Consider the following 22,624-nt stretch of genomic DNA (forward strand, 5'->3'; position numbering starts at 1 on the left):
TGACGTCTCCTGCTCATCATTCCCCATCAAACGATCGGAGCAGAGAAATAGGTGAGAATTTACTGTTGGAGTCAGATCATTTAATTTTAAAGGTTTCTTCAATGCATTACTCAACAGAAGTCAACACATATATAGAGTATATCCATTTGAAATACAGAACATAATGTAGTGATGATCTTATGATTGATATGACTTCACCTTTAACCCTTTATAAGGCAAAGAACTATATTTGGTAACTTCAGGTAATATTTAGAGAAAAAAGTTGCAAATTCACTAGATTAAAGTGGCAAATCTGCGCGAAAAAAGTCGCAGAATTACGAGAAAAACGTCGGAAAAAAGCAACTTTTTTCTCCCAGATTCACCACTTTAAATCTCATAAATCTGCACATTTTTTTCTCATAGATTTGCCACTTTAATCTCATACATTTTTTTCTCAAAATATTATTTTCGTATGTTTTTTTTACACATTCTGACTGTATGTAATATCCTCCAATATTCTCTTGGGTTGAAGACTGGAATTTGCAAGTATTTCAATGAGTGTCCTCTTAAGGGTTAAAGTGTTGAATCTGGGAGAAAAAAGTTGCTTTTTTCCACTTTTTTCTCATAAATCTGCAACTTTTTTTCTTGTCGATTTGCCACTTTGATCTAGTAAATTTGCAACTATTTTCTCGAAATATTACCTGAAGTTACCAAATATAGTTCTTTGCCTGATAAAGGGTTAAGAACTCATTCCTGTGGCGCTCTAAAGGACTGGAAGGTTCATGAGGCTACTGACGTGCATGTGGTGTTCATCTCATTAGGATATGATCTCATAGGGGTTAAAGTTCAAATGTTTATCATATCTTTGTCCAAAAACAACAAGGAAGAGTGTGTTACAGGTTATGTGATGCAACTTTATTGATCCTTGAGGATTTTTTCCCCGTCATTTAGCTTCCCCCCTACAAAGGTCAGAAGTCAGAAGAATATAGACAAACTAGTGAAACATCCGTTAGCTCCTGCACTGCAGGCTGCATGTTTGCACATCAAACAGCTTCAATGTGACGGATGGTTTGCATTTCTCTGCTGGTCCTGTGAGGATAGAAGCTCATCTGGTCAGGGTTCAGCCCAACTGTGAGGAACAGTGCAGCTCTGGTGGATTAAGGAGAGCTTTCCTGCCTTAAAATTATTAGAGACAACACAAAATACCGACCTTGAAAGCAAACCAAGTTGAAATGAAGCCCTGGAGTCTGTTCAGCTCTCTGTTCTCAGCTTCTTGTCTCTAAATCAGAACACGCAGCAGGGACTTTGTGTTTGCAAAATCTGAAATGTGAAATAACTCTCAACACCAACAGAACACCAGAAGCCACCAGGGTGTAAAATATGTACACATTTTATTTGTTAGCATACAAGTTTTGGATTAATAAAACCTCAGATTCCAACTGAAAAAGAACATAGAAAGGTTCATATAACCAAACTCCAGATAAATAACGAATAACCTAAATAGAAAAATTAATGACATTTTATTTACATATTTAGAAATCAAGTTGATGTTTTAGCTATGGCATTCACAAATCTATACTTGTACATGTAGTTATACTTTAACATGACCAGTCATACATACTACAGTAGCCTATTTTCAACCTTTGTTAAGGTTTCAATAGCATTAAAATCATAATCTTAGGTTTTTAGATGCTTGTTAGCAATAAGTGACAAAACCAAGATCTGCCTGACATGATTTCACAGTGGGAAACGGTGCAGTGGAGTTAAACTGCCAGTCTTTGCAAAGGTTTTGGTTCACCAACATACAGTTATTGAAAAGGGGAAATAAAGCTCTGAGAGATAACAAGTGTGCTAATGGTCAGTAAACAAACTTGTTTGCTCATTAGGTTGGCGAAAATGCAAACAGGATTTTAAATTCATAGTTTATTAAACTTACTGTTGTATCATCATCTCCATTCCATCCCTTTTGGGGAGTAGTTTCTTATGGGCTGAAATATGTGCCACCAGAAACTGAATTTTGAATTATTTATATGTGAATTTGAATTGCTTAACTTGAATAATTGCATTAAAAAACTGAATTTGAATCACGTAATTCGAATTTGTTTTTTTCAATTTAAATCATTGCATTGAAAAACTGAATCTGAATTGTAATTTGAAATTTAATTTATTAGTTTGGAACTGAACATTCAGTTCTCACAATTCAAATTCAGTTCGCGAAATTCAATTTCAATTTTTTACGGGTAGCTTAGGCAGAGCAATGGAGCACAGATACACAGAGCGCCTCTTCAGCCAATCAGCACCTAAGTTTTTCTTTTGTAACATTTGTTGCCACCCGGTTGCCATAGCGCCTCTTCGGCCAATCAACACCTCCGTTTTTTTCCCTAACATTTGTTGCCACTCACCACGAAAACGGTCGAAGAAGTTAGACTGGCTTGACCATGGATCAGGCTGGAACGGAACGGAAGTGCTGATTGGTCGAAGAGGCGCCAAGGTAACCGGGTGGCAACAAAGGTTACCAGAAAAAACGGAGGTGCTGATTGGCCGAAGAGGCGCCATGGCAACCGGGGTGGCGACAAATGTTACCCAAAAAAAGGAGGTGCTGATTGGCCGAAGAGTCGCCATGGCAACCGGGGTGGCGACAAATGTTACCCCAAGAAACGGAGGTGCTGATTGGCCGAAGAGGCGCCATGGCAACCGGGTGGCAACAAATGTTACCCCAAGAAACGGAGGTGCTGATTGGCCGAAGAGGCGCTCTGTGTATCTTCGTCGCAGAAAACTTTAATTGAATTTGAATTGTGAGAACTGAATGTTCAGTTCCAAGCTAATAAATTCAATTTCAAATTACAATTCAGATTCAGTTTTTCAATGCAATGATTCAAATTCGATTTATGTGATTCAAATTCAGTTTTTAATGCAATTATTCAAGTTAAGCAATTCAAATTCAAATATAAATAATTCAAATTCAGTTTCTGGTGGCACATATTTCAGCCCATATAGTTTATACTTTTAAAAAAATGAATGGCGCAACACAGCTAATTAGCTACTCTGACTCTGTCCTGTCAAAGCTCTTAGTCAAAAATGAAAATTTAAGGGTCAAAGTCACCAAATTTGAACTTGACATGGAACATTTGATTTACTGTGACTTCAACTTGAATGATTTAAAACCTGTGAAATATATCACTGTTTTAAATCCGAGTGTGACCAGCTCTTTACACTTTAACAAAGGCAACATTCAAAACCATTACAGGCACTGTAGACCAACAAGAGCACTTTTAATACTTCGGCCAAAGGCAATCTTATAATATATGAATATATGCTTTTTAGACATACACTACCGGTCAAAAGTTTTAGAACACCCCAATTTTTCCAGTTTTTTATTGAAATTCAAGCAGTTCAAGTCAAATGAACAGCTTGAAAGGGTCCAAAGGTAAGTGGTGAACTGCCAGAGGTAAATAAAAAAAGGTAAGCTGAACCAAAACTGAAAAATAATGTACATTTCAGAACTATACAAGTAGGCCTTTTTCAGGGAACAAGAAATGGGTTAACAACTTACCTCTATGGAGTCTTGGGCTATTTTGAATTCTTTTCATGTCTTTGTAAGTCATTTTGTGTCTTTTTTGGTCATTTTGTGACTTTTAGTGCCTTTTTTAATCATTTTGTGTCTTTTTTTGGTCATTTTGTGTCTTTTTTAGTCCTTTAGTTCAACATAAAATGTGATTTTGAATTTTAAATGTTGCAAATGTGCATTAATTTCAGAGTAGACTGAGACATTAAACTGCATCATTTTCAATTAAATTCTAGAAAAGTTGGTGTGTTCTAAAACTTTTGACCAGTAGTGTAAGTCAAAAATCAACAGCAGTCACCAAACACTATGCATAGCACAGTTTACAAAAAGGAAAAAAAAAATTTGTTAGAAGTAGCATTAAGAATATTACATGCAGAGCGAGCACATGTTTTGGCTTTTCTTTTCTGAAATCAAAGTTGTACAGTAAGATCAGAATCTTTGATGGTTTGACTGGAATGTTTGGATCCTGACAAAGTTCAGAGTTGTCATTAACCATAAGGTCAAACGCTACAAAGTAAACATGCATTAAGATGATAAACTACCAGGCACCCTTGCAAGAATACATGAATAAGAATAAAGCAAACAAACCGTGAGGTGCGGCACATGCAGCAAATCACTAACAGCCACAGTTGGGTTTCTCCATTAAATGATATATCATCAGTTGAGCCAAGACAATCACTTAAAGCATGGTTATGGATGAGATCTATCGTCCCTCATAAAAAATAAGTTACCCTGTCTTCATTAGTCAAAAAGGAGTGTCCAAAAAAGAACTATACAAAAGTTCATAAAGTTGCTTTTAGTCCAAAATAAAGGATAAATACCTTGTGGTTTGAAGAATGTGTGAGTTAGTTTTCTTCAACCAAATACAAGCAAATAACAGGCTTTAACCTGTTAACCCTTTGATGCACAACATGGTCTAAAGTGACCCGACTCAGTTTTTATATTCTATATCTTTGCAATAAATTAATTTCATCATTCAGAATCCCAGGTTTTCCTCGATTAAGTTGTTTTTGATCACCATACACATTCATTTTTTTGCTTTAATTTCTTAATTTTTGAATAAAAAAACTTTTTTTAATCACTACGCTTCTGATGCACAAGGTCATTTTTGACCCATGTGTGTAAACGTGATATAATAATATAAAATAATAATATAAAAACAATTTGTCTTCATAAAGTATGAAAGGAAAAATGGATATAATGATCTTATGTAATAAAAAAAAGTTATTCAAACACACAGGCAGCCTGAAATAACATGGGGAATGAATGCAGGTCATTTTGGACCCACGTTGTGCATTAGAAGGTGTTTATATGTTGAGCATCAAAGGGTTAATGCAGGAGGAAACACATAATGGTTGAATGAATGACCTCGGTCACAAAGGACATGCACATGACTCTTAGTGGAATGGTAGATTGTAGAGACGCAGTATTACGGTGCAGGTCTGGGGTCCTCGGGGAGGGGGGACTGGTGCTGGGCTGCTGTGGACCTTGTAGCTCTGCTGAGCCAAACAGCTGCTGCAGAAACAGAAAGATTAATAAGTGACATGACACTGAGTGAGCATTAAATAAAACTCTTTCACAGCAGAAGTGTAACTAATTACAGTAATCCCTCTGTGGGGCTGGACCACTGGACAATATGCCAAACTGGCAGATGGACCTGGTTAATGGTAAATGGACCTGCACTTATATAACGCTTTTCTAGTTGCTTTGCAACCACTCAAAGCTCTTTACACTACAGACTGCGCTCATTCACCCGTTCACACACACATTCATACTGGTGGCAGAGGAGACCCTAAACGGTGCCACCTGCCACCATTGGGAATTCATTCACACACCATGATGAACACAGCATCAGGAGCAATTTGGGGTTCAGTATCTTGCTCAAGGATACTTCAACATGTAGGCTGCCATGGTCAGGGATCGAACCACCGACCCTTCGGTTAGGGGCCAACCAACTCTACCAACTGAGCCACAACCGCCAGATGATGATGTCCACAGTGAAACATCACCATAGCGACCATAGAGATTTTTTTTGCCGATTTTTTAACAACTCATTTAGCCGATTACCGATATTTTTTTCCTGCACAACTAATACCCACAACCCCCAGGAGAAATTTGGCCAATTTCCCAATTGACATAATAAGTAAACATAACCTGTGTTCACTGGGAACATGTGAAAAGTGCAACTGTACAGAAATTAAACCCAAATTGAATAAAACTACATGTACCTTACTGACTGCTGCTTAAATTCAAATTTAACTTAAAACAGGAGCCCAATATGTGACGACTCAATCTGCACCGTGCAAACAAAATCACAAAAAATATAAGCAGCTTCAGTCCATAATCAGAACATAAATAAATAGATGGACTCAGACTACACTGCACAACTCTATGAGCTACAAACAAGGTGCAACAGAGAGGTGATGTCACCACATTATTTAATCACTTTATTATATCTGTGGATATCGGCGTGTTGGCCGTGCATACATTATCATTCCAGGATAAGGGGGAAAATGATCTGGGTTGTTTGTATTACTTGTAACTAATCCCAATGATCCTGGGTGGCACTGAGCCCAGGACACTGTAAAACAGACAGCGACGATAGCGGAAGGGGAGGAACATTCTGTCTGAAATAGGCCAAAGCAACTTCCTCAATGATAATCACTTTTGTCCCATTTTCATCTACAGGAATTATTATTTTTTTGCCGTATTTTATCTTTACATTGCCTCTGTCCTGGCTGACAGTGATACTTATTGGAGATTTGGTCGGATTCACATATTTGTTTGCTGGCTCACACAAACAGAGCAAACTTTGAGTTGGCATGGCTTATACAACGATCTCATCTAAGACATCTCTAAGAGTATTAGCGGCATATCTTAATCTATCATACCAACTGTTCATTTTGGGATAAAAGCACCAAATTTGGCAGATGTGTTGATTAATATATTGGGAACAAATCTGGATATTGGGCCATCACAAACTCAGACCCTGGTTGCCATGGCAGCCATTTTTTAAATAGCCTCACTTTGCATCGTATTACGTCAACTTCCTGATATGATATCCTGGCATGCTTTTTACCAATGGAGACCTTAGATCTTTTTTATGAGATGGTTTCATATAGAAATTATGTGAAAATGAAGCCCTGATAGCCGGCGGCTGGCTGATGAGTCCAATGTGTTGCAGACAGAACATCAGAACACCAAGGAGTTCATTTATTACTATAACATTTTGTTGCATTTTCCTTAATTTGTTATTGTTTTACATTGTCGAAAAACATATTTTCACTTGAACTTTTATGTAATTAATATTTGTGGTGTTGTAAAAGTGTGAACAGCAGCTTGGCTATCTACTTGTAACAGCTGGCCGCCATTTTGGAAAATTGCCAGCCATGGTCATCAGAATGCGAATATGCGATGGCCCAATATCCAGTCTATTCCCAAATATATTAAGCTATATATGTACCAAATTTGGTGCTTTTATCACAAAATGAACAACAGGTTAGCTATATGTTTCTTTGGTCATAATATCACAGGCATTTTAGTTCTTTCAGGTATTTATAAGACGTGTAAATATACTGTAGGGTGATCAAATTGTTGTGATTTATAAAATTAAATAAACAAGACATATTTCAATGAAATATTAGTTTGGCCTGTGAACAAATATTTTTGGCAGGTGAGACAATGAAAAGAACAAACTAATGATGAACACCGTTCATGCATTTGCCATATCCAACATTCCCCGCTGACTCTAAATGCTCTCATGTGTGTTGCCTAATTTACAGATTTCTTTTGGCGTGCTGTGACAACGCAGCGAGTTTGCACACGGAGCCAAACGACACCTTATCAAGAGCAGAATGTCTTTCATACGAGATGCCAGGACACCAACTTGGCGCCATCTGCCCCAGTCAGGAGCTGTTTGGGCCAAGTCTGCTGTTCCTACAGAGCAGTCCTCCCACCAGAGACTGATCCATCATGCTGCTCAGTCCTGGGAGGCTCCCCGCCAAACTAAAATCCCTGCTTTCAGCCAGCTAGGCCTTCAGTCATAATGGGGAAGGAGAGAGGATGGCTTGATATATATACGTAATCATGATTTAAAAAAAACACAAGGCTTAGTCAATTAAAACAAAATAAATAACTTGCATAAAAGGCTGCAATTTCTCACAGAGTTTTTTATTTTTTATGAGGGTGGAAAATCCCTCTAAAACTTTCCAAGTTATGGGAAACTTAAAAATGAATTGTAGAGGCGAAGTAACAGAATATCATTCTGCTCTGCAGTTTTTTTCATCTCTACAGTGTTTTAGCCTCTTCCAGTCTAAATGTTAGGGTTTTTCTGCCTAATCCCCCCTCACTGAACAGAATCTCTCACACGCACAGTTCAGATCATACAAATTCAGTTGATGCGACGAATTTTGGACAAATAATGAAGCAGACAACAACTAAAACATCTCTCTGTCTCTGTCTTTTTTTGTAAAGTAATAACTTGCTACTTTGGGATTTGTCAGAAAAGACACAAAATTACCCATAAAGAATCAAATTGACCACAAAAAGACACAAAATGATTGAAAAAAAAGACACAAAATGACCAAAAAATTACATAAAATTAAGCATAAAATGAGTCAAATTGACCAAAAATTGCACAAATTGACCAAAAATTACACAAAATGACCCAAAAGACACAAACTGACTAAAAAAAGAGACAAAATTACCAAAAAAAAAGACATTTAATGACCAAAAAGACTAAAAAAAACATGAACAATTTAACACAGTGGAGACAGAGCTGACTTCCAAAATGATTTGGCGACCCCCAGAAATCATCTCGCGACCCCAACTGGGGTCAGGACCCCAAGGTTGAGAATAGCTGGTCACAGTCATAAGCCATTGTTGCATGTAAAATTACTGAGAGCCAAGAACACATCTAGAAATTCGGGGGCTCACCTATTTTTGCTGCACAATGTGTGCTGTTCTCAGCAAAAATAGAATGTGAAATTATGTTTTCACAATCATATTGGTATTGTAACACAACAACATTACACCTTTCCCTATAGTTCAGTGTCAAGAAAAAAAACAACACTTCCTCTTTCTGCTTTCTGTAGCATTTCTGTCGACAGAGTTCCTTCATTTGTTAACACAAGGCTTTTATTCTGAAATATTTGCAGGGTCATGTTGTGGAATATGCAGTAAATTGCACAGCCCCATAAATGAGCAGAATCTGCTTTTAATTGAGGAAATACAACAGAAGTGGAGTGTAGAAATGAACTGATGCATTCTACTGCAGTCCAACTAGGTATAGGTATCGGGCCCAGGCATAAAAGTAGTGACCAATGAAGCTTCATGAACTCCAAGTTGTATTCACTGAGCCTAAAGGCTAAAGGAATGGGCTTTAGGTGTGCTTTCAACCCTTTGCTTTACATCACATGTCATTTAGGTGATGCTTTTGTCCAAAGCGACTTACAATAAGTGCATTTAACCTGATGGTACTAGACTCAGACCACAGGAACCAAGTAAGTACAGAACTTTAAGAGCCAACTGTCATTGCTACAGGAGTTCTTTACGTTAAAGAAGAAGAGCTTTACATTTTTTAAATGTTTTTTTAGGTGACTTAACTGAATTGTTGGAAGAGGTAGGTCAACAGCCTGCGGCTGAAGATGTACAGGCTGTAAATGGATCTGCACTTATATAGCGCTTTTCTAGTCGCTTTGCAACCACTCAAAGCGCTTTACACTACAGACTGTGTTCATTCACCCGTTCACACACACATTCATACTGGTGGCAGAGGCTACTCTAAACCAGCTATTCTCAACCTTGGGGTCGGGACCCCAATTGGGGTCGCAAGATGATTTCTGGGCATCGCCAAATCATCAACACAGCGTGTGTTAATGTGTTTTAGTCTTGGTCACTTAATGTCTTTTTTTGGTCATTTTGTGTCTTTTTTTGGTCATTTTGTGTCTTTTTAGGTCATTTTGTGTCTTTTTTTGATCATTTTGTGTCTTTTTTGGTCATTTTGTGTCTTTTTTTTGTCATTTTGTGTCTTTTTAGGTCATTTTGTCTCTTTTTTTGCTCATTTGGTGGTCAATTTGTGTCTTTTTTGCTCATTTTGTTTCCTTTTTTGGTCTTTTTGTTTCTTTTTTGGGTGATCTGAACTGTGCGTGTGAGATTGTGTTCAGTGAGTGGGGGTCAGGGACAACATGCATGTTAAATTGGGGGTCGCGACTCAAAAAGGTTGAGAACTACTGCCCTAAACGGTGCCTCTTGCCACCATTGGGAAACCATTCTCACACTGATGAACGCAGCATTGGGAGCAATTTGGGGTTCAGTATCTTGCTCAAGGATACTTCGACATGTAGGCTGCCATGGTCGGGGATCGAACCACCAACCCTTCGGTTAGGGGCCAACCAACTCTACCAACTGAGCCACTTCCACCAGAGAAAGAGGCGAGTTGACCCACGCAGGGTGGGAGTCGCCAGCTGTTTGTCTGATGCAGAGTGGAGAGGACGGGCAGGGGGTTTAGAGTTTGACAAGGTCCTGGATGTAAGCTGGACCTGAACCGTTAGCAGCAGAGTACGCCAGAGATAGAGCCACTGGTAACCAGTGGAGGAGGGAGGAGGTGTTGTGTGTGAAAATTTGGGAAGATTGAAGACCAATGGTCGAAGGGCTAGTCATTGGTATACTTTCATTTATAAGGCAATATTGGGACTGCTGCCTTTGTACATTTGCAGCTTAATTACTGTGAGAAATGCAGGATCTTATTCTCTTCGTTCACAAGATCAGTTGTTGCTTTCTGTCCCTTCTGCTCGTACGGAGTTGGGTGAAAGGGCATTTGTTTGCCAGAAAGAATGGAAATTAACTGAATTTGTTTCTTTGAGCACTTTTAAATCCAAACTAAGAGTTATTGAGGCCGATTCTACAACATGCACTTGTTTCTCATGATGTGTTTAAGGTCTGTATGTTATGTAAATGTGTAACTGTATTCTGTGTTTGCTGCCTCTTGGCCAGGGCTCCCTTGAAAAAGAGGTTCTTAATCTCAATGGGATATTCCCTGGTTAAATAAAGGTTAAATAAATAAATTAAAAAATGGAGCAGCTGCATTTTGGATGAGTTGCAGAGGTCGGATGGCTTTGGCCGTCAGACCTGCCATGAGGGAGTTGCAGTAGTCCAGGCGTGAGATGACCAGGACCTGGACCAGGAGCAGGACCTGGACCTGGACCAGGACCTGAGCTGCCTTCTGAGTGAGAAACAGGCAGATTCTTCTGTTCTGCAGCAAGAATCTGCAGGATCTGAACAAAGAGCGCCATCTAGTGGACTCTAAATAAAGAAAATGGTTGATGAAACGTCATTTGACCATCACTACCTCATATTGAAGACATGGTGGTTGAATTGCAGATTTTACAGACATGAGATGGGGAAGTGGCAGAAGAGGAAGCTATGTTATAAACAGAAAGAAGACTTCATGGCCAATAAGGCTGGTTTTTATTGGATGTCCTGGTGTATGAGTGTAAGCCTGCAGGAGACAGAGAAGAGGAGACCATGGTAGGATGAAGAGGCTTTAACAGTGGGAAGGATGGATCTACTGACTGTGTGTTAGTCTGCCTGTTGGCTGTGGTTCAGCCCGTCTTTGACCATGGCAAAACTCCAACTCACTCTTCTCTCAGCAGCTACTTATAAGAGCTCTGGGTTTACATTCCTCAATAGGACATGTTTATGTATCGAGGCGCTCGGCAGGAATTTCAAACGAGAAGATTAATCCTTGTATGCTTCTGTACAGTAATAGGGCAAAGGTTTATCTATTCACAGGGGTCTACGGTCTCCAAACACAACATTCCCCGTAGGTAAGATATTTATGGCCTATGTCTTACTCTGTATCTACGCTACAGTGCACATTGGGCCCAGTCCAGCCTCTATACAAAGTATTTTTCAGTATGGTTTGGGCCCAGCACATCATAGGATAGATGCAGTTGCACTAGAAACTACTTCTTCAGAAAGTGTTCAGAAAGAAAGAAAGAAAGAATTACAAAAGAAATCACATACACTACCGGTCAAAAGTTTCAGAACACCCCAATTTTTCCAGTTTTTTATTGAAATTCAAGCAGTTCAAGTCAAATGAACAGCTTGAAAGGGTCCAAAGGTAAGTGGTGAACTGCCAGAGGTAAATAAAAAAGGTAAGCTTAACCAAAACTGAAAAATAATGTACATTTCAGAATTATACAAGTAGGCCTTTTTCAGGGAACAAGAAATGGGTTAACAACTTAACTCTATGGAGTCTTGGGCTATTTTGTCCATTTTTGAATTCTTTTCATGTCTTTGTAAGTCATTTTGTGTCTTTTTTGGTCATTTTGTGACTTTTAGTGTCTTTTTTTAGTCATGTTGTGTCTTTTGGTGTCTTTTTTTTGTCATTTTGTGTCTTTTTTGGGTCATTTTGTGTCTTTTTTTAGTCCTTTAGTCCAACATAAAATGTGATTTTGAACCTTTTTTTTACTTTCAAAACACTATCATGCTCAATAAAGAATTTTAAATGTTGCAAATGTGCATTAATTTCAGAGTACACCGAGACATTAAACTGCATCATTTTCAATTAAATTCTGGAAAAGTTGGTGTGTTCTAAAACTTTTGACCAGTACTGTATATATCCGTTGTATTTCTTTTGACCTGGGTATATATTGGGTTTAAATTCTCATCATAAAAAAATCTAATTTAAGTTTTAGTTATTTCCTTACATTTTTGTTGTCCTGGAGAAAAGAATACTTTGTTTCCAACTGATTACTTGTAATTTGGCTTGTGCATTTTAAAATATTTTTAAAAATAAGAAAAACCAGTAAAACATTTTGATGAATAAAATGTACAATTTGGCAGCATTTGACATAGAAATTAAAATTATTAAAATGTAAAATAAACAGTTATATATAATAATTCCAAGTGGAGGCTGGGAAGTCTGAAGTCTGAATTTTCCAAAAGTCAAAAAATGACTGAAAAAGTTGGGAAATTACAGAAGTAAATGACGCAACAACAGCAAGTAGCATTTGAGGAAGTTTCTTCATAATCCAGCGTCCCTGGTCTTTTTCAGCATACAAGAGGAAAAGAAGGGATTTACTGTGACAGAGATTGGAACAATTTATGGGATGAGATGTGCTCTTGAGGCGTCTGCCAGGGTGAAGATCTGCAGATATATAAAAGCCATCTGTACCTCATGATCATACCGCGTTCAAAATGTTTTAGCAATCAAACAACACAAAGTGCGTTGTGGGATGGTGCAGAACTTATGGAAGTTATTGTTCAGGAATTCTACAGAGTAAGTGAGAAGGAGAGGATCTTCTATGTTGACATTTCCCAGAAAATGTCTCCTTTCAAATCAAAAATGCCTCCTCATATTTAAATCATTTCTGGTAACTTTCTGTATTACTTGGTCTAAATAAGCTCTCACATCCAGTGCAATAAAAACAAGCAATATTAGTCTAGACGGAATTGTCCAAAAAGTGAAAGTGAGGAGCATTTATGGGTACAAGTCCGGAACCGGCCTACTTTACTTATTTTAAGGGTGCTCAATCCAAAAAAAATGGTTCCCAAGCGAAATTTTGAGTTTTTGACCTTCTCATTTGCATATCAAAATGGCGGCCGTTGGTCGTTGGACCATTTCCCCTTAGTTTTTTTGTAAGTAGGCAATCAAAGATGAGGAAATAAAGTTTCTGGATCTATAGTCTAGAGTCAGAGCAAGGATATAGTGGAGGCTCAGTGTCTTTTTTATGTATATATATATATATATATATATATATGCAAAATACAAACTTTTAAGGTGAAATTAAGCATTATTTGTTTCATTTTTTTAAGGCCGACATAAATATTCATCAATATCACTTTTAAATGTTCCAGTTGGTATTTTGCATATATATATATATATATATATATATATATATATATATAAATATACATAAAAAAGCCACTGAGCCTCCACTATATCTTTGCTCTGACCCTAGACTATAGATCCAGAAACTTAATTTCCTCGTCTTTGATTGCCTACTTACAAAAAAACTAAGGGGAAATGGTCCAACGACTGTGCAAGATGGGCAATTTGGTGGCCATTTGATATACAAATTAGAAGGTCAAAAACTCAAAATTTCGCTTAGGAACCATTTTTTTGGGACTCAGCACCCTTAAGATATGTAAGGTAGGCCGGTTCCTGACTTGTACCCATAAATGCTCCTCACTTCTTATAGGAGGCCTTTATTCTGAAATCTGTCTAGACGATATGAAGGACATTACTGTTTGGCCTTTATGCCTGGAGTTGGGCAATTCAATATCAATGGGGACATTAAATACATTTTTAACGGATGTACGCCTGTATTGCTCTATATGTAAGTGGAGCATTGCTCCATCATTGTGTACACTGGATAAGTCACAGCGACAGCAATGTATGTACATGTAAGCTAATGTTAGCAGTGTGTGACAGACTTCCACGATTGTTCATTCAAGTTTTATTTAGGCTTTCATTTCAACAGTAGAAACTTTAGAGCCAAAGTGAAGCAGCCCTGAGTTTTGCAAGTGCTTCCTTTATATTACTCCCCCTCACTCTGCCCTGCCTCATAAATCACAGTGCAGATACAGTATGTCTAGGAATTAAACCGCTTTGCATTAGGAACCTTCCTTACATTTCGTCATAGCAAAGAAAAAACAAATGGTGACAAATCAGAAACACCAGCCAGTACACTACTACTGCTGCTGCTGCAGACACCAGCAGCAGATCAAGGTCATTCTAATGGGTGCTGACAGTGGAATTACAACAGTTTTTATTTTGTCAACAAATTAGACACTAGAAACAAGACTAAAATGTTTGAAAATGACAAATATGAAGAAATATATTATATATATAAAAATATATTTTGGTCAACAAATAAGAACTTAATGACAATGTTAAAGCAGGATCAATGGATAAATTAACTAGTAAGCCTGTTTTAAATTAAGTCTTATTCAATGGCCTGCATGCATCTAGCCCAATTAGTAAAACATGATTATGATTAAGATTTGTTTTGCACAAACACACAGAAACACGTGCTGTGAATTTGTTCTCTGCATTCAGCCCATCCTTTACACACCAGTTCTCCAAGAAAAACCAATAAAAACATTACATAACTCGAAAGAAAACCCAACATTTTTGATTTTTTAGTAAATAACATCCAGGGTTGCATCATTCAATTATTTCAGAAACAAAAAGGGAGAACAGTTTAGGAGTGGGCTGCACATTTTTGCATCTGGGGAGCAGTGGGGGGCTAAGTCCCTTGCTCAAGGGCACTTCAGCCCTTAACCTGTCAGTCCTGGGATTCAAATCCTGAGTTAAATGTACACAACATTATATGTAGCATGCTGTACATAGCATGAGCTGCTGGTGTGAGGACAGCAAGCACACAATCTAATTCTGTAGCAAACAACCTGTTTTGACGACATCACAGCACTGAATCCAACTTTTTCATTTTTTCCATTGGCAAAATGACAACAGGATAATATTATGTTAGTTCATAAACAGACCAACGGAGCCACTAGTGTCTGACAGGCCACACGCAATTTACTGCAGAACCAATCACATTTCCGTGCAAATGGCACAAGTTGTGCTTGTTTTCAAAAAAAGTGCCTGTGTTTGGGGTGACAGGACGAGATCACAGACTTCGTCAAAATGTGGCAAATGTCAGTTTTCCTGCTGATTGCAGACAAGTTGTTGTTTTAGTTTTGTGCCAATCAGCTACCACCACAAGTAAATTGTATTCTGAGGGAAAAACTGCAGACAAGAACAACATCTTTAACCATAGTAAGTGCATAACAAAGATGGCGACCCCAAAATGCTTAGAAGAGACAAAAAGTGACCAAAACTTGATTAATATTATATGAAAATACTTGATCTAAATCAGGAGCCAAAATGAACACTGAGTTAAACTTGTGGAGCACAATGTGGCAGTCTCACAGGAGTAATTTACTCAAACATCTGCCAAGTGGTTGGTTGAAACAGTGGTTTTCAATCTGTTTTTTGCCCAAGCCACACCACAGCGCAAGCCAAAATCTCAAGGGACACCTGTATTCATATCCGGGCAAAATAACCTCTACAACACGTGTTATCACTCTGTGAATGTCTATTTTTCTTTATAATAATAATTTTGAGGGTAGTATAAAATGTGCCTCTGTATTGTGAAATGAGTGCGCATCAAGGTTATTATAGTTAACGAAAACTAACGAAATAACGAAAACTAGAATTGAAAAAACATTTTCGTAAACATTTTCTAGTAGCGGGGCTAGTAGCGGGGCTATTAGCAGCGCTATTAGCGGCGCTAGTAGCGGCGCTATTAGTGGGGCTATTAGCGGCGCTAGTAGCGGGGCTATTAGTGGGGCTATTAGCGGCGCTAGCAGCGGCGCTAGCAGCAGCACTAGCAGCGGTGCTAGTAGCTGGGCTATTAGCGGCGCTAGTATCGGGGCTATTGGCGGCACTAGTAGCGGGGCTAGTTGGTAGATTAGGCTTTGGCCAAATCCTGTTGGAAGCAAGGCTAAAACATCCTTTTTGGTGGTGAAACAGGAGTTTAAAGTCAAACGTTGTTCTTCTTTTAAAATCAACTTTCGCTCTAAAGTATTTAAAACACCATCTACAGCTAAAGAGAGTTTCGCGTCTGCAGCAGCCATGTTGGATCCGTAAGAAAACTACAAAACTACAAGCTTCCGTCTGCCGAGTAGTACGCGTCATCGTCTTGCCGTTCTGTGATTGGATCCTAAAACAGGGCTAAGAAAGCTCTCTGGTTTCCAGACCGCCTGGAGGTTCGAAATGAAATTCAAAGCACGCAAGGCAGTATGGGTAAACCCAGACTAGCTGTTAAGCTGAATATGCTCAAGTTCTCTGCTGCGTTCACACTGAATATCAAATATTCAGTAAATACAAAAAAAGACACAGTCCCATTACCAATATAAATATTTGACAATAACAATATAAAAAGAGAGAAACATCTGCTACAGACAGAAATATTTCCCAGCAGGATGAGCGACTCCCTCTTCCTCCACCGTGACATGAATGTGGTAGAAGCCTGGCGGCCAGCAAAGTAAACAAGGAAATGGTCTATTTGAACTCAAATGTGATAATTGTTTGATTACGTCTACTTAAAAACGTATAACTGACTGCTGTTGTACCGAAAGGACACTTAATCACTCGTAGGGTTCAGCTGCTGGTCTTGGCTGGTCCAGGACTCTGACAGAGACTGTGTCGTCTTCAGGGAAGTAAGTGACAAAACACTGAGCGCTTTGCAACATGAAGTCATAAAGTAAGCAGAGTAATCCTTTAAATGCTTTATGAAACAGCCCTCCTGACTGTAAAGCAGTTAACTAATATTACTCACAGATGAAGAGGCTTTAAACTTTGATGTGGGACTTTTCTTTGAATGCAGAGGAGGCCTTCTGCATGAAAGCAATGGTTCACATAAAGAGTAAGCCCTCTTTTATTACAACTCTTTGACTCCAGCCCTTTTTATTTGCCCTACTTCCCAAAAAGTGTGTTTCATAATTGGAAAAATGTATCCTCTAAAAAAATGTTTGTGTGTTTGTATTTCTGTGTTGTACATATTAGCCATCAAATCTGTGTCAGTATGAAACTAAGTCCTCGTTAAGCAAAGAATTTTAATAAGAAGACTCACCATGGCAGCTTTTATCTTGTGAGGCTTCTGTCTTCAAAGATGGTAACCTCAATCTTAATAGAATTCAGTCAAGGAAAAGCATTTAAAGCAAAGATGTGTTCATTTTACATTCAATTAAAGCCAACAGAAATCTAAATTCTTTCCACATAACGAAATAAAAAACATAATAATACTGCAGATGTTGTACATATTTTATAAATTATTTTTTTGCATTAATCATCAACATTGGAAGTAAGTTTTTTGGACATGTTTGTGAGAACAGTGTCTCAGTGGGTGTTTGACCGGACTAAACTAGATTCTAGGCCAGATTTTATTAATAAAAGAAAAAAGAAGCTCTTGCTCCAACATCATTAGCAAAATTAGAGAAAAAACAAAAAGTGTCAACCCTCAGACTCCTTGTATTTGGGCGGCATAGCTTAATATATCATACCAATTGTTCATTTTGTGATAAAAGCAGCAATATGGCAGATGTGTTGATTAATATATTGGGAACAAATGGATATTGGGCCATCACAAACTCAGACCCTGGTTGCCATGGCAGCCATTTTTTAAATAGCCTCACTTTGCACCGTATTACGTCAACGTCCTGATATGATATCCTGGCATGCTTTTTAGCAATGGAGACCTTTTTTTTTTATAAGATAGTTTCATAGAAAGCGGACAGAATATCGTAACGCCAAGGGGTACCATTCATTACTATAACATGCAGAAGCAATCTCCCCATTTTGTTGCATTTTTTTTGCATTCTCTCATTTGTTATTGTTTTACATTGTCGAAAAACACATTTTTACTTGAACTTTTACGTAATTAATATTTGTGGTGTGGTAACCATGGTGACAGCAGCTTGGAGGCCCAGGTTCTATCTACTTCTAACAGCTGGCCGCCATTTTGGAAAATTGCCAGCCATGGTCATCAGAATGTGAATATGCGATGGCCCAATATCCAGTCTATTCCCAAATATATTAAGCTATATACACTACTGGTCAAACGTTTTAGAACACCACAATTTTTCAATTTTTTTAAATTGAAATTCAAGCAGTTCAAGTCCAATGAACAGCTAGGGAGGGTACAAAGGTAAGTGGTGAACTGCCAGAGGTAAATAAAAAAAGGTAAGCTTAACCAAAACTGAAAGATAATGTACATTTCAGAATTATACAAGTAGGCCTTTTTCAGGGAACAAGAAATGGGTTAAAAACTTAAAGCAGTTCTGCAGCAACGGAGGTTGATCAAGCCTTGAAAGTTGCTAAGTTGCTACCAATTCCTACAGGTGTCCCAACTTTTCTTGATCACTTACAACCTACAAGTTGCTCCACATTTAAGGGAACTTCTGCAACAGAGTTGGGAAGAACTTTCTGAAGAATATTTGGTTTCCATTGAGTGAGTTCAGCTGTTCTATCTGTTAAGGTGCTACTTCCATGAGTCAACAGTTTAGAATACATTTTCCTTTCTAAACTGATTCTACGATTTATTTTTTTTAACTTCAATTGTTTATTTGTTATATGCATTAATTTCAGAGTACACTGAGACATTAAACTGCATCATTTTCAATAAAATTCTGGAAAAGTTGGAGTCTTCTAAAACTTTTGACCAGTAGTGTATGTACCAAATGTGGTGCTTTTATCACAAAATGAACAAAAGGTTAGCTATGCCGACCCACTAAAGTGAAATGTGAATAGTCAGATGGTCGAATTAAACAGTTAGTTCAGGTGAGACGCTCCAAAGTCAGCAGAGCAGCCGACAGCGTCAGAGAAATAATCCAGGTCACTGCCAGAGCTCCAGGAGAGAGAAGGAACAAAGCTCAGCTGTGAACAATTTCACTTAGATTTTGTTATCCCTAATCTCCTATTGCCGCCCAGTTAAGATTAATTGGAATGTTGAGTCACACACACACACACACACACACACACACACACACACACACACATTCTTGTACTTCTATCTTTGTGAGGACCCTCATTGGAACAGTGGATTCCCTTGCAAGTTTATAATAATTTTGGATTTTTCATTAGTTTTAGTTTTAATTTTGTTGTGAATTTTTGTTTTCAAATTCAGTTAATTTTAGAGTTTTTAGAGTGAGTTTGCTAGTTTTAGTTTATTTTTATTTTTTTAAATGCTTTAGTTGTTATTAGTTGTAGTTTTTTGTAATGGGGTATTTGTTGGTGGGAGATTAAAAGAGGTCACAGTAAATTTTGCCTTTATTTCCTTTGCCTTATCCATCTTCATTATGTATGAAAAAAGTGGACAAAGAGGAAAACGAAGGACATTTTTACTATAGTTTTAGTTAGTTTAGTAACCACAAAATACAGTTTCAGTTAATTATAATCATCATGTAACCTTTAACCCTTAAAACAAAGTCTGAAATCTAAAAAAAAAAGCCTTTAAAGAAGTGAGGACCGGCCGAAATGTCCTCACTTTGCAAAAATGTCCTCACTCTGTTGGTTAAAAACGTGTTCCGGTCCTCACTATGTAGGAAGTACAAGAACACACACACACACACACACACACAGTCGCTGGTGCAGCCAGGATGTTGGTGCACCCGCTGATTTTATGCAGATGCTATGGATTACATACTAACTTTTATCTGATGTTTTTACAGGGTATCCCTACATAGCGTTGGATTTCCTGTAAGCTGCCTGGACTGCTGCTTTCCATTTTCATCGAGCCGTTACAGGGAAAGAGGCGGTGGGGGGCAGAAGGTTTATAAATCACTACATCTATTAGGTCATTGTGAAAGCTCCTTGTTCTACACTGCAAAAAAAAAAAAGAAAAGTTGGGTGAGCACAAAATCTCAAGGCAACAAACTTCGATAACATTTTAAGTTGGATAATTAAACTAAATATTTTAAGTTTTGTTTTTGAGTTTGCTCAACTCTGAATTCAGATCAACTCTGAATTTCTCTGGCACGATTGTAACGCCGCTATGAAATGTCAGCTAATGTTGTGACCGCAATTTTGAGTTAGCATTGATACGCTAATGGCTACTCTTGTAGCTGTAACAAGCAGCGCCGCTAGCATCAGTTAGCCGCTAGCATCAGTTAGCCGCTAGCATCAGTTAGCCGCTAGCTTCAGTTAGCCGCTAGCATCAGTTAGCCGCTAGCTTCAGTTAGCCGCTAGCGTCAGTTAGCCGCCAGCGTCAGTTAGCCGCTAGCGCCAGTTAGCCGCTAGCTTTCGCTAATGACCGAATTTCCCAACAAAGAAATAAGAGTTATCAGAACTATTGTCCCTTGTTGTGAACCCCAACTTAAAGATATAAGTAACAACAACTCACCAACTTGTTTTTGAGCAGACAACTGGCTTCCTTTGTTGTGCTAACTTACATTATTGCCCTAAATGTCAATAATTTATATTTCCAAGTTTTACCAAATTAAATCACTGTTTTAGGCAAAACATACAAGTTGGCTTTTTTGCAGTGTACTGAAAGCTGTTGTGTGGTTACCTTCATATTTCCTGATCTCAGGGTATGCTTAACAATTTAAACTTACCCAAATTATTCAATTCATGATCCCTCTTTCCCGTACATGCTCATTCTTGCATAACCAGATTGTTTTTTTATTGTAAAAACATTGTGGCTTCAAGCCTTGATCTGTTTTAAATTGAGTGCAGGATTGGCAATCTAAATCAGATAAATGCCTGAAAATTAATCTATTTAGGGGGTCATGTCCACAGTTTATTTCAAAGCTAAACAGTTATGGTTCCAGCGGATAGTCTAGACAGAATTTTCCAAAAAGTGAAAGTGAGGAGCATTTATGGGTACAAGTCAGGAACCGGCCTACTTTACTTATTTCAAGGGTGCTGAGTCCAAAAAACAATGGTTCCCAAGCGAAATTTTGAGTTTTTGACCTTGACCTTTTGTAAGTAGGCAATCAAAGATGAGGAAATTAAGTTAGCAAGGATATAGTGGAGGCTCAGTGTCTTTTTTATGTATATATGTATATATATGTATGTATATATGTACATATATATATATATATGTACATATATATGCAAAATACCAACTTTTAAGGTGAAATTAAGCATTATTTGTGTCATTTTTTTAAGGCCGACATAAATATTCAATCAATATCACTTTTAAATGTTCCAGTTGGTATTTTGCATATATATATATATATATATATATATATATATATATATATATACATAAAAAAAGACACTGAGCCTCCACTATATTCTTGCTCTGACCCTAGACTACAGATCCAGAAACTTAATTTCGCTTGGGAACCATTTTTTTTGGACTCAGCACCCTTGAGATATGTAAGGTAGGCCGGTTCCTGACTTGTACCCATAAATGCTCCTCACTTCTTATAGGAGGCCTTTATTCTGAAATCCGTCTAGACCAGTAGTTCTCAATCTTTTTGAGTCGCGACCCCCAATTTAACATGCATGTTGTCCGCGACCCCCGCTCACTGAATCGCATGCTCCTGAGTGTGCGATTCACACTCAGGAGCAGCTTCAAGCCAGAGACTTCTTTTAAAGTAATAACTTCCTACTTTGGGATTTGTCAGAAAAGACATAAAGTTACCCAAAAAAGAATCAAATTGACCAAAAAAATACATAAAATTAAGCAAAGAGGGACTCAAATCAACTACAAAATGACAAAAAATGACCACAAAAAGACACAAAAGGACCAAATAAGACACAAAATGACTAAAAAAAGACACAAAATTACAAAAAAAAAGACAAATTGACCACAAAATGACCAAAAAAAGACACAAATTGACCAAAAAAGACAGAAAATGACCAAAAATGACAAAAAAAGACACAAAATGACAAAAAATGACCACAAGAAGACACAAAATGACCACAAGAAGACACAAAATTACCAAAAAAAGACACAAATTGACCACAACACGATGAAAAAAAGACACAGAATGACCAAAAAGGACACAAAAAGGCCCAAAAAAGAAACAAAATGACCAAAAAAGACACAAAATGACAAAAAAAAAGACACAAATTGACCACAAAATGATCAAAAAAAGTCACAAAATGACCAAAAAATACACAAAATGACAAAAAAAAGACACAAAATGAGCAAAAAAAGACACAAAATTACCAAAAAAAGACATTAAATGACCAAAGAGACAGAGCTGACTTCCTAAATGATTTGGCGACCCCCAGAAATCATCTCGCGACCCCAATTGGGGTCCTGACCCCAAGGTTGAGAACTGCTGATCTAGACGATGATCAACAGCTCCAGCACTAGCACACTGAAGGGATAGAATAGAATACAGAATAGAATAAATCTTTATTGTCTGTTGAAGGATACGACTCTCAGGCCTCTCTCGATGGGATCGGTCAGCAGGAGGCCTCGTGGTGCGTAAATCTTGTCGTTCTGCTCCTGGATGTACTTTGCGATCTTCTTCAGAACCTAAAAGAACACAACAATCACAGTTTAGATACATTTCTCATGGATGGCAAACCACTGGTATAATTGTAAT

The 22,624-nt window shown here is 37.8% G+C and overlaps 1 protein-coding gene across 2 annotated transcripts in view; it reads right to left on the reverse strand.

Annotated features, from left to right (window-relative positions):
• Window positions 1-4,298: 4,298 nt before the first annotated feature.
• LOC131975420 (golgin subfamily A member 7-like) overlaps window positions 4,299-22,624 on the reverse strand; it is a 39,667-nt gene continuing 21,341 nt past the window's right edge. The window contains exons 4-6 of one of the 2 annotated variants that reach the window (XM_059338099.1): window positions 22,453-22,554; window positions 17,191-17,243; window positions 4,299-5,056 (exon numbers count right to left, since the gene is read on the reverse strand). In XM_059338099.1, coding sequence (XP_059194082.1) covers window positions 17,202-17,243; window positions 22,453-22,554 — 144 coding nt within the window. In that variant the 3' untranslated portion in view covers window positions 4,299-5,056; window positions 17,191-17,201. Of the gene's footprint in view, window positions 5,060-17,190; window positions 17,244-22,452; window positions 22,555-22,624 lie in introns of both variants that reach the window. The other variant, XM_059338097.1, reaches the window with a different exon arrangement.

The sequence above is a fragment of the Centropristis striata genome, chromosome 7 (genome assembly GCF_030273125.1).
Source record: "Centropristis striata isolate RG_2023a ecotype Rhode Island chromosome 7, C.striata_1.0, whole genome shotgun sequence".
NCBI lineage: Eukaryota > Metazoa > Chordata > Actinopteri > Perciformes > Serranidae > Centropristis > Centropristis striata.